The 13,963-nt window shown below is 45.1% G+C and overlaps 1 protein-coding gene across 1 annotated transcript; it reads left to right on the top strand.

The window, feature by feature from the left end:
* Positions 1-12,786: 12,786 nt before the first annotated feature.
* LOC119280355 (uveal autoantigen with coiled-coil domains and ankyrin repeats-like) lies at positions 12,787-13,962 on the top strand (the record flags this gene model as incomplete). The annotated part of the gene is made up of 2 exons (XM_037561232.1): positions 12,787-12,878; positions 12,986-13,962. Coding segments are annotated over exons 1-2 (1,017 nt in total), but the record flags the coding sequence as incomplete, so codon positions are not given.
* Between the last annotated feature and the right edge of the window lies 1 nt (position 13,963).

Genomic DNA, 13,963 nt, shown 5'->3' on the forward strand with positions numbered 1-13,963 from the left:
GGGGGGGGGGGGGCGCCCCCCTCCCTTGCTCCTTCTCTCTTCCTCCTACATGGGCCCAATAAGGCCCATATACCTCCCGGGGGGTTCCGGTAACCTCCCGGGGCTCCACACTTCTCCGGAACCTTTCCGGTGTCCAAATATATCCGTCCAATATATCAATCTTTATGTCTCGACCATTTCGAGACTCCTCGTCATGTCCGTAATCATATCCGGGACTCCGAACAACCTTCGGTACATCAAAATACATAAACTCATAATATAACTGTCATCGAAACCTTAAGCGTGCGGACCCTACGGTTCGAGAACGATGTAGACATGACTGAGACACATCTCTGGTCAATAACCAATAGCGGGACCTGGATGCCCATATTGGTTCCTACATATTCTACGAAGATCTTTATCGGTCAAACCGCATAACAACATACGTTGTTCCCTTTGTCATCGGTATGTTACTTGCCCGAGATTCGATCGTCGGTATCCAATACCTAGTTCAATCTCGTTACCGGCAAGTCTCTTTACTCGTTCCCGTAATACATCATCTCACAACTAACATATTAGTTGCAGTGCTTGCAAGGCTTATGTGATGTGCATTACCGAGAGGGCCCAGAGATACCTCTCCGACAATCGAAGTGACAAATCCTAATCTCGAAATACGCCAACCCAACATCTACCTTTGGTGACACCTGTAATGCTCCTTTATAATCACCCAGTTACGTTGTGACATTTGGTAGCACCCAAAGTGTTCCTCCGGTAAACGGGAGTTGCATAATCTCATAGTTATAGGAACATGTATAAGTCATGAAGAAAGCAATAGCAACATACTAAACGATCGGGTGCTAAGCTAATGGAATGGGTCATGTCAATCAGATCATTCAACTAATGATGTGACCTCGTTAATCAAATAACAACTCATTGTTCATGGTCAGGAAACATAACCATCTTTGATTAACGAGCTAGTCAAGTAGAGGCATACTAGTGACACTTTGTTTGTCTATGTATTCACACATGTATAATGTTTCCGGTTAATACAATTCTAGCATGAATAATAAACATTTATCATGATTATAAGGAAATATATAATAACTTTATTATTGTTTCTAGGGCATATTTCCTTCAGTCTCCCACTTGCACTAGAGTCAATAATCTAGTTCACATCGCCATGTGATTTAACAGCAATAGTTCACATCACCTTGTGATTAACACCCATAGTTCACATCAATATGTGATCAACACCCAAAGGGTTTACTAGATTCAGTAATCTAGTTCACATCGCTATGTGATTAACACCCAAGGAGTATTAAGGTGTGATCATGTTTTGCTTGTGAGAGAATCTTAGTCAACGGGTCTGTCACATCCAGATCCGTAAGTATTTTGCAAATATTTATGTCAACAATGCTCTGCATGGAGCTACTCTAGCTAATTGCTCCCACTTTCAATATGTATCTAGATCGAGACTTAGAGTCATCCAGATCTGTGTCAAAACTTGCATCGACGTAACCCTTTACGACGAACCTTTTTGTCACGTCCATAATCGAGAAACATATCCTTATTTCACTAAGGATAATTCTGACCGCTGTCCAGTGATCTACTCCTAGATCACTATTATACTCCCTTGCCAAAATCAGTGCAGGGTATACAATAGATCTGGTACACAGCATGACATACTTTATAGAACCTATGGCCAAGGCATAGGGAATGACTTTCATTCTATCTTCTGCCGTGGTCGGGCTTTGAGTCTTACTCAACTTCACACCTTGCAACACAGGCAAGAGCTCCTTCTTTGACTGTTCCATTTTGAACTATTTCAAAAATTTATCAAGGTATGTATTCATTGAAAAAATTTATCAAGCGTCTTGATCTATCTATATAGATCTTGATACTCAATGTGTAAGCAGCTTCACCGAAGTCTTTCTTTGAAAAAACTCCTTGTAAACACTCCTTTATGCTTTACAGAATAATTCTACATTATTTCCGATCAACAATATGTCATTCACATATACTTATCAGAAATGCTGTAGTGCTCCCACTCACTTTCTTGTAAATACAGGCTTCACCGCAAGTCTGTATAAAACTATATGCTTTGATCAACTCACCAAAGCGTATATTCCAACTCCGAGATGCTTGTACCAGTCCATAGATGGATTGCTGGAGCTTGCATATTTTGTTAACACCTTTAGGATCGACAAAACCTTCTAGTTGCATCGTATACAACTCTTCTTTAATAAATCCATTAAGGAATGCAGTTTTGTTTATCCATTTGCCAGATTTCATAAAATGTGGCAATTGCTAACATGATTCGAACAGACTTAAGCATAGATACGAGTGAGAAACTCTCATCGTAGTCAACACCTTGAATTTGTCGAAATCCTTTTTTGCGACAATTCTAGCTTTGTAGATAGTAATACTACTATCAGCGTCCGTCTTCCTCTTGAAGATCCATTTATTCTCAATTGCTTGCCGATCATCGGGCAAGTCAACCAAAGTCCATACTTTGTTCTCATACATGGATCATATCTCAGATTTCATGGCCTCAAGCCATTTATCGGAATCTGGGCTCATCATCGCTTCCTCATAGTTCGTAGGTTCATCATGATCTAGTAGCATGACTTCCAGAAAAGGATGATCGTACCACTCTGGTGCGGATCTTACTCTGGTTGATCTACGAGGTTCAGTAGTATCTTGTTCTGAAGTTTCATGATTATCATCATTAGCTTCCTCACTAACTGGTGTAGGTGTCACAGAAACAGTTTTCTGTGATGTACTACTTTCCAATAAGGGAGCAGATACAGTTACCTTGTCAAGTTCTACTTTCCTCCCACTCACTTCTTTCGAGAGAAACTCCTTCTCCAGAAAGTTTCCGAATTTAGCAACAAAAAGTCTTGCCTTCGGATCTGTGATAGAAGGTGTATCCAATAGTTTCCTTTGGATATCCTATGAAGACGCACTTCTCCGATTTGAGTTTGAGCTTATCAAGATGAAACTTTTTCATATCGCAACCCCAAATTTTAAGAAACGACAACTTTGGTTTCTTGCCAAACCACAGTTCATAAGGCGTCGTCTCAACGGATTTTGATGGTGCCCTATTTAACGTGAATGCGGCTGTCTCTAATGCATAACCCCAAAACGATAGTGGTAGATCGGTAAGAGACATCATAGATCCACCATATCTAATAAAGTACGGCTATGACGTTCGCACACACCATTACATTGTGGTGTTCCAGGTGGCATGAGTAGTGAAACTATTTCACATTGTTTTTAACTGAAGGCCAAACTCGTAACTCAAATACTCTTCTACGATCAGATCGTAGAAACTTTATTTTCTTGTTACGATGATTTTTCACTTCACTCTGAAATTCTTTGAACTTTTCAAATGTTTCAGACTTATGTTTCATCAAGTAGATATACTCATATCTGCTTAAATCATCTGTGAAGATCAGAAAATAATGATACCTGTCGCGAGCCTCAATATTCATCGGACCACATACATCAGTATGTATGATTTCCAACAAATCTATTGCTCGCTTCATTGTTCCGAAGAACAGAGTCTTAGTCATCTTGCCCATGAGGCATGGTTCGCAAGCATCAACTGCTTCATAATCAAGTGATTCCAAAAGCCCATCAGTATGGAGTTTCTTCATGCGCTTTACACCAATATGACCTAGACGGCAGTGCTATAAACAAGTTGCACTTATCATTATTAACTTTGCATCTTTTGGTTTCAATATTATGATTATGTGTATCACTACGATCGAGATCCAACGAACTATTTTCATTGGGTGTGTAACCATATAAGGTTTCATTCATGTAAACAGAACAACAATTTATTCTCTTACTTAAATGAATAACCGTATTACAATAAACATGATCAAATCATATTCATGCTCAACGCAAACACCAAATAACACTTATTCAGGTTCAACACTAATCCCGAAAGTATAGGGAGTGTGCGACGATGATCATGTCAATCTTGGAACCACTTCCAACACACATCGTCATTTCACCCTTAACTAGTCTCTGTTTATTCTGCAACTCCCGTTTCGAGTTACTAATCTTAGCAACTGAACTAGTATCAAATACTGAGGGGTTGCTATAAACACTAGTAAAGTACACATCAATAACATGTATATCAAATATACTTATGTTCACTTTGCCATCCTTCTTCTCCGCCAATCACTTGGGGTAGATCCGCTTCCAGTGACCAGTCCCTTTGCAGTAGAAGCACTTAGTCTCAGGCTTAGGACCAGACTTGGGCTTCTTCACTTGAGCAGCAACTTGCTTGCTGTTCTTCTTGAAGTTTCCCTTCTTCCCTCTGCCCTTTTCTTGAAACTAGTGATCTTGTCAACCATCAACACTTGATGTTTTTCTTGATTTTTACCTTCGTTGATTTCAGCATCACGAAGAGCTTGGGAGTTGTTTTCGTTATCCCTTTGCATATTATAGTTCATCACGAAGTTCTACTAACTTGGTGATGGTGACTAGAGAATTCTGTCAATCACTATCTTATCTGGAAGATTAACTCCCACTTGATTCAAGCGATTGGAGTACCTAGACAATCTGAGCACATGCTCACTAGTTGAGCGATTCTCCTCCATCTTTTAGCTATAGAACTTGTTGGAGATTTCATATCTCTCAACTCGGGTATTTGCTTGAAATATTAACTTCATCTCCTGGAACATCTCATATGGTCCATGACGTTCAAAAACGTCTTTGAAGTCCCGATTCTAAGCCGTTAAGCATGGTGCACTTAAACTATCAAGTAGTCATCATATTGAGCTAGCCAAACGTTCATAACGTCTGCATCTGCTCCTGCAATAGGTCTGTCGCCTAGCGGTGCATCAAGAACATAATTCTTCTATGCAGCAATGAGGATAAACCTCAGATCACGGATCCAATCCGCATCATTGCTACTAACATCTTTGAACACAATTTTCTCTAGGAACATATCAAAATAAGCATATGAAAGCAACAACGCGAGCTATTGATCTACAACATAGATATGCTAATACTACCAGGACTAAGTTCATGATAAATTAAAGTTCAATTAATCATATTACTTAAGAACTCCCACTTAGATAGACATCCCTCTAATCATCTAAGTGATCACGTGATCCAAATCAACTAAACCATGTCCGATCATCACGTGAGATGGAGCAGTTTCATTGGTGAACATCACTATGTTGATCATATCTACTATATGATTCACGCTCGACCTTTCGATCTCTGTGTTCCGAGGCCATATCTGTATATGCTTGGCTCGTCAAGTATAACCTGAGTATTCCGCGTGTGCAACTGTTTTGCACCCGTTGTATTTGAACGTAGAACCTATCACACCCGATCATCACGTGGTGTCTCAGCACGAAGAACTTTCGCAACGGTGCATACTCAGGGAGAACACTTCTTGATAATTTAGTGAGAGATCATCTTATAATGCTACCGTCAATCAAAGCAAGATAAGATGCATAAAAAGATAAACATCACATGCAATCAATATAAGTGATATGATATGGCCATCATCATCTTGTGCCTGTGATCTCCATCTCCGAAGCACCGTCATGATCACCATCGTCACCGGTGTGACACCTTGATCTCCATCGTAGCATCGTTGTCGTCTCGCCAATCTTATGCTTCCACGACTATCACTGCCGCTTAGTGATAAAGTAAAGCAATTACAGGGTGTTTGCATTTCATACAATAAAGCGACAACCATATGGCTCCTGCCAGTTGCCGATAACTTCGATTACAAAACATGATCATCTCATACAATAAAATATAGCATCATGTCTTGGCCATATCACATCACAACATGCCCTGCAAAAACAAGTTAGACGTCCTCTACTTTGTTGTTGCAAATTTTACGTGGCTGCTACGGGCTTAAGCAAGAACCAATCTCACCTACGCATCAAAACCACAACGATAGTTTGTCAAATAGACTCCGTTTTAACCTTCACAAGGACCGGGCGTAGCCACACTCGGTTCAACTAAAGTGAGAGAGACAGACACCCGCCAGCCACCTTTAAGCACGAGTGCTCGTAACGGTGAAACCAGTCTCGCGTAAGCGTACGCGTAATGTCGGTCCGGACCGCTTCATCTCACAATACCGCTGAACCAAAGTATGACATGCTGGTAGGCAGTATGACTTATATCGTCCACAACTCACTTGTGTTCTACTCGTGCATATAACATCAACGCATAAAACCTAGGCTCGGATGCCACTGTTGGGGAACGTAGTAATTTCAAAAAAAAAATCCTACGCACACGCAAGATCATGGTGATGATATAGCAACGAGGGGAGAGTGTTGTCTACATACCCTCGTAGACCGAAGCGGAAGCGTTGACGCAACGTAGAGGAAGTAGTCGTACGTCCTCCGATTCAACCGATCCAGGTACCGTTACTCCGGCACCTCCAAGTTCTTGACACGCGTACAGCTTGATGACGCACCCTCGATCTCCGATCCAGCAGAGACGCCGAGGGGGAGTTCCGTCAGCACGACGGCGTGGTGACGATCTTGATGTTCTCCTGTTGCAGGGCTTCGCCTAAGCACCGCTAATATGACCGAGGTGTAATATCGTGGAGGGGGGCACCGCACACGGCTAAGGAACGATCAATGATCAACTTGTGTGTTCTAGGGTGCCCCCCTACCCCCGTATATAAAGGAGGGAGGGAGGAGGTGGCCGGCCCTAGGGGGGCGCGCCATGAGGAGGGGGAAACCTACTCCAAGTAGGTTTCCCTCTCTTTTCCTTATCTTATTTGGAGGGGGAAGGAAAGAGTACTAGTATTAGGAAGTAGTACTAGTAGTAGTTATAGGAAGAGGGGGAAGGAGAAAGGAAAGGGGGGGTCGGCCCCCCTCCCCAATTCGGATTGGGCTTGGGGGGGCGCGCCCCCCCTCCCTTGCTCCTTCTCTCTTCCTCCTACATGGGCCCAATAAGGCCCATATACCTCCCGGGGGGTTCCGGTAACCTCCCGGGGCTCCACACTTCTCCGGAACCTTTCCGGTGTCCAAATATATCCGTCCAATATATCAATCTTTATGTCTCGACCATTTCGAGACTCCTCGTCATGTCCGTAATCATATCCAGGACTCCGAACAACCTTCGGTACATCAAAATACATAAACTCATAATATAACTGTCATCGAAACCTTAAGCGTGCGGACCCTACGGTTCGAGAACGATGTAGACATGACTGAGACACATCTCTGGTCAATAACCAATAGCGGGACCTGGATGCCCATATTGGTTCCTACATATTCTACGAAGATCTTTATCGGTCAAACCGCATAACAACATACGTTGTTCCCTTTGTCATCGGTATGTTACTTGCCCGAGATTCGATCGTCGGTATCCAATACCTAGTTCAATCTCGTTACCAGCAAGTCTCTTTACTCATTCCGTAATACATCATCTCACAACTAACATATTAGTTGCAGTGCTTGCAAGGCTTATGTGATGTGCATTACCGAGAGGGCCCAGAGATACCTCTCCGACAATCGAAGTGACAAATCCTAATCTCGAAATACGCCAACCCAACATCTACCTTTGGTGACACCTGTAATGCTCCTTTATAATCACCCAGTTACGTTGTGACGTTTGGTAGCACCCAAAGTGTTCCTCCGGTAAACGGGAGTTGCATAATCTCATAGTTATAGGAACATGTATAAGTCATGAAGAAAGCAATAGCAACATACTAAACGATCGGGTGCTAAGCTAATGGAATGGGTCATGTCAATCAGATCATTCAACTAATGATGTGACCTCGTTAATCAAATAACAACTCATTGTTCATGGTCAGGAAACATAACCATCTTTGATTAACGAGCTAGTCAAGTAGAGGCATACTAGTGACACTTTGTTTGTCTATGTATTCACACATGTATAATGTTTCCAGTTAATACAATTCTAGCATGAATAATAAACATTTATCATGATTATAAGGAAATATATAATAACTTTATTATTGTCTCTAGGGCATATTTCCTTCACACTGTTCATCCACCCCCACCCCCCTCAACGATCACTGTTCATCTAGAGGCAGCATCGATCGATTTCAGTTAGCAGCAGTAGCGAAGGAATCACTCAATCGGGTTCAGTTAACAGCCACCGATCGGTCGCTCAGGTTCAGTAACGCGTAGCCTGCAGTGCAATCGCTCAGGTTCAGTTAGAGCCCAATGCCTCGCTCGGGTTCAGTTAGAGCCAACGCCTCGCGCACACACACGTACATGTACGAGAAAAACGCGCATCGCTCGGCCCCCGACCACCCACTGTAACCGGGAACTCACCGAAATTTTCCTCGCCCTCGCTTCTACCACGATTTTTTCCGTCATGGATGACCCAAAGAATATCATGCAGCTGCGTCTCCGGCCCGCCCAGGACGAAAAGCCCATTTTCTGTCATCATATTTTGTCATAGAAGTAGGAGCCCACCACATCTATGATGTTACCGGGTTTTGTCACAATTATCGTCATAGAAGTGTCATAAGTATGACAGAATTTTTTTCGTTCAGCCCAAAATGTCACGGATGTGTCTTTTTTTTGTAGTGTATCTTGTACTCCATCCGTTCCAAAATAGATGACCCAACTTTTTATTAATTGTGTAAAAAGTTGGGTCTTCTATTTTGGAACGGAGGGAGTAATAACAATAGCAACGGAGAATGATTGTATGAATGGCAAGTGTATGTTGTAATCCCTAGGGATTTATCGTTGGTAGGGAATTGCAAAAGCGGTGGGCACATAGGGTCTCGGGTAAACATCGAAGAGTATATTTGGAATCTTCTGCTGAATCAAGCGATCATCTGGAGTGAGAGGCTCTCTGGAATGAGTAGTTACGAGAACCTAGAGTTAGAGTTAGAAAAATCTTTAACCTAAAAGGAAGAGAAATTAGAACCCAGTGTAAAGATGCAAAATAAAAGATTCTAATCCCATCCATTTGCGATGTGTGCCCGTAAGCCACACAATACTGTTAGTAGGTTAGAAAATTGTTTTTTCCAAAGACTAGACTCAACTTTGACCAAGGAGTTGGAAGGGGTTCCTATAGGCAGTCCACTCTGATACCAGCTTGTGACGCCCCTGAACCCGACTACCATAGTTTTGTCACGGCAGATATCCTCGCTAAAGGACTAAGTTGTGAGGCCATCACTTCTAGGTGGAAGCTTGGATGGGGTTCATCGGAAACGAGAAGACACGAGTTTACTCAGGTTCGGCCCCTCACTTTGCAGGAAAAAGCCTACATCCTGCTTGATTGCTATTGATTGTGGTGGTCTCGATTACAAGGGCGCTATTTTGCTACCTCTGTCTTGGGAACTATCAAAACATCTATCTTAAGACCTATCAAACATCTGTCTCGAGACCTATCAAAACATCTGTCTCATGACTTGTTTGTCTCAAAAACCATCCTTCTGATGACCCAGGGACTCCCTTTATATAATAGCTGAGTCCCTCGGATTACAAGAGATTTCAGGTTATCCCCGAAGTCAGAGTCCTACTCTAAGTCCTCTAAGTCCTCCATGTCTTCCAAGTTTGGGGTCTCCGTCTTGTATTTGGACTCCTGGGTGGAATTTCGTCTAAGTCCGGGTCCTGTAGCAGGCCGGGCCCTATAGTAGGCCGAGTCATAATTCCAGCCGGGTTAGGATTGTAGTCGGGTCATGATTGTAGCCGGGTCAAGATTGTAGGCGGCCGACTTAACTCCAAGACTGACTTAACTCCAGAGATGACTTGACTCCAGAAATGACTTAACTCCAGAGATGACTTATCCTCGGAGCTGGATTTAGCTGCGGGTAACTCCCCTGACACCGACTGTGCACTAAACATACACACAACAAGCACGATCAAGATCAGTGACTCATGGTAGGATATCACAACACAACTCTAAGACACAATTTTAAGTTCAAAGCTTTATATTATGATAGGTGTCACAGAGACCCGGGGTTACATCAGTGCAAATACAAACATATCTGGGTACAGACAGGTCGAACAAGGGGTTGCCTTAAGAAGGCATAATCAAACAGTGACAATAATCGAAAGAGGCAAGGCCTCCTGCATGGGACTGCCGAACTACTCCTGGTACACAACCTCCATGTAGTATCCAAGCTCGGGATCCTTTGGCTCTTGAGCTCCATCATCTGATCGCAGCAATCGGTAGAAGAAAAGAGTAGCAAAGCGACCATGAGTACTCATCCAAAGTACTCGCAAGACTTACATTAGAACTATGCTAAGAATACAACGGTATCAAGGAAGGGGACTATATCGATGGACTATACTGCAGAAATGCAAAAGATGAGGAGGGAAAGCCAATCTTAACAAAGACTAGCATTTTGTAGCACTAGAAGAAAGTAGTGTATTACACTACAGAAATTAGCTGATTTGCCGTCTGCCATGGCAGACGACAAAGAACCAGAAAGCTGACGCCAAAGGTCTTTGCCGTTAGCCGTGGACGACAAACATGCCCGACCCAGTAAGTTACGGTAAACAGCTGATTTGCCGTCTGTTTTTCCACAACGAACGACAAAGACACCTTTGAAGTCGGTGGCATACGGCAAAGAAGGTAGACGACAAAGAACAGACGTTAGCCACGTTATGGTAAACAGCTGATTTGCCGTATGTTTTTCCACAACGAACGACAAAGACACCTTTGTCGTCGGTGGCATACGGCAAAGAAGGTAGACGACAAAGAACAGACGTTAGCCACAGGAGTCTTTGCCGTCAACCGGATGACGGCAAAACATGCTTCGACACGTTACCCACGTACACGGCGTGACGTGTGGCGTCCAACCGCATCGCCCTGTCAAACCGCCGCGCGTCGCCCGATCAAAGCGCGTCGTCTAGGGAAAGTGCGTCATCTGCCACCCCCGACGCCTCGTCTCGTCGACGGCCGCCTTGCCTTCCACCCCCTGCCGCCATGTTGCGTCATCCCGTCACGCCCCGTGGCGCCGACATTAATGAGCAGTAATGCTGGCTACCGGCCTGGCCGCCCACCTCCAGTCGCCCGGGCGGCTATAAGAACCCGCCCCGGCACCGGCCCCCCACACCCGACCTCCTGTCGCCGACGAGAAAATCAGTGCAGCACCGTTGATGGCCTACCACCGCTGGAGCAGCAGCCCCGGCGGCGACGACGACGGCCCGAGCGCCTGGCCGTCCAGCCTCGGCAATCCGTAGACGGAGGAGCTGCACCGGTACGGCCTCCTCATGCTGCCGGGTTGCCGTCTTCCCCGGCAGCGGAAGATCAGCGCGGACGGCTATCTGACGCTCGGCCCCGGCGCGACGTCGGAGGAGCTCCGGACCCACACGGGAGGCCGCTAGAACATTCATGGCCGGCATGACTTCTGGCGTGACAAGGTGTACGGTGACGTTGTCGCCGCCTTCCGGCTGGCGGCGGCCGGCGTCATCCCCGACCTCACTAGCGCGAGCGGCCGCCTTCGCGCCCTGGCACCTGCGCATGGCCCGGCCCCAAGGGAGCACCGCCGTGGTGCTGCCCGCCGCCAGCCAGCCCCCCGACGCCCGCGCCCGCACGCGCACTGGCCGTTCCCCCCGCCGTGGAGCTGCCGCTGAAACAAGTGGTCCTCCGCGAGGACGGCGACCCGGACGACACTCCGGGTTAACACGTCGCCCAGAATCGGAACGCGACGATACATACGCTGGAAAGACGTCTTTGCCGCGTTAGCAGTTATAAGCCGGAACGCAGCGATAAATACTCGGGAAATGCGTCTTGCCGCGTTAGCAATTAAGCCGGAACGGGACGAAAATGACAGCGAATACGCCTAAGAGCATGGTTAATGTATAGCCAACTGCTAGCTATAACACATTGCCATGTCATCTATAGCCCATCTTATAGCCAATATGTACAATAGTTGATTAGAAAAATATACTACTTTTTATTATATGGCCCACTTTCACTCTCACAAAGTGCCTAGGAGCATGTGCTAGAGCTGGCTCTTCACCAAGAGTCCGCTTACCTTCTCTCTCCTCTTCTCTTTCCTCCAACTAAGCAAGAATATACTATTTTATTTCTTATAGTCAGCTGACTTAGCTCTATTGTACTTGCTCTAAGCGAGACGTCGAAGCGAAGGCAGACACGAAGTATGTGACGCGATGAGTAGGCCATGAGCCCATGACGACGATTAAACAAAAACAACATGAGGTCATACGTGAAGTGAGTACTACTTTGGAAATTGTTCCCTGACGGATATGGTTCTCACGTTGCACCTCCCATGGCATGGCACGGCTTGAAGGAAACAAACTGCTTTCGTCCACGGACAGGGAACACCGTCAGAATACATAGCAAATTTGATATACCAAAAAAGTCAAAGCGAGGATTTTCATTTGGAACGAAGGGAATAGATGCGAGGATTTTCTGTTTCCTTTTTATTAGTATTATTATTATTGTTATTATATAAAAACGGAAAAATAGTTACCACTACACATTACCTTGGGAGCTGCGAGGAATCTAACCGTTCTGTCCTTTGATTTTTTGCAATGGAAGCACTGTTGCAAAAAGTAAAGAAAAGAAAAGAAAAGAAAAAGGATGCCTTGCGACTGCAGTTACCGATGCCTTGCAGCTAGATAAGTCGGAATATGTTCAATGTTCTTCTTAAACCAAACAAAACCCATCCTTCTTCCCCACCCACACTCCATCCCTTCCCTTGTCTCCCCACGCTTCTTCCCTTTTGCTCATGGAGTCATGGACACTTCATCCTCTCCTCATTTTGCATATATTCAGTTATTGCCCTACCCAGCTGAGGCAACTTCAGCAGGTATATATATTCCTCTTTTCCGTCTCGTGTGGTGCACAGCGAGACAGCGACGCGTCTTCCATTCCACCTCCGACGAGTGCGTGACAACAGCGGCAGATGACAGACATGTCGTCACCGACCGCGCCTTGGTTTGCGGGTGTGTGCCAAGTCATCCTCTTTCCTTTTTTTATCTGTGCAATACTGTGCGTGTAATGTACCAGCTCTCTCCTCTAAAACATACAGTACATATGTATGTCGTTGCAGATCTCTTCACAGATGTCAGGGTGAGGACCCTGTCGCACCAGGTCACCACACTTGGGGATAGTGTGTGGGAACTGGAGCGCAAAATTACCCAGCTGATCTGCGAGAAGGGCAAGCTGGAGAAGCAACTGGAGGAGACGAAGGCGATCTCAAGCCACAAGGAAGAGGTGGAGAGAAGCTTCAAGGCTGAAAATGATAAGCTTCGGTCGGAAGTTTCGATCGCAGAGGAAAAATGTGGCAAGTCTGAAGCGGAGGTTGAGAGGCTAAGCAAGGAATTAGGCGCGCTGGCGGAGGCAAAAGAGGGTGTTGCCAAGGAATTCAACGACGAGAGAGCAAAAATCTGGCTGGAATCAGAGAATCTCAAGAGACGGTTGGAGGAAATTCAGGCTATCAATGATTTGGCAGAGAGCGAAAATGACAAGCTTCGTTCAGAGGCTTTGATCGCAAAGGAAAAGCAAAACATGTCCGAAGCAGAGATTGAGATGCTTAAGATAGAACTAGGTGGGTTGGCGGAGGCCAAGGAGGCCGCCGCCAAGGCATTTGATGTAAAAAATGCAGAACTCACCGAGGAATTAGAGGAACTCAAGAGGAAGCTGAAGGAAATCCAAACAAATAAGGATTTAGTGGATGGAGAAAATGATAAGCTTCGGTCTGAGGTTTTCACAGCGGAGGAGAAATGTGGGCAGTCTGAAGCAGAGGTTAAGTGCCTTAAACAAGTAGTGGGTGCATTGGTGGAGGCGAAGGAGGCAGCGGCAAAGGCATTTGAAGCCGAGAAGGTAGAAATCATGAAGGAAATGGACAATCTGAAGAGGACAATAGAGGAAATCCAGGCCAACAAGGATTCAGTGGAGAGTCAAAACCATGAGCTCCAGTCAAAGATTTTGATTGCAGAGCAGGAGTATAGTGTATTTAAAGCAGAGGTTAAGAGCCTCAAGGTCGAATTGGGTGCAGTACAGGAGGCCAAGGAGGCTCATGCCAAGG

The sequence above is a fragment of the Triticum dicoccoides genome, chromosome 3B (assembly GCF_002162155.2).
Source record: "Triticum dicoccoides isolate Atlit2015 ecotype Zavitan chromosome 3B, WEW_v2.0, whole genome shotgun sequence".
NCBI classification, from domain to species: Eukaryota; Viridiplantae; Streptophyta; class Magnoliopsida; order Poales; family Poaceae; genus Triticum; species Triticum dicoccoides.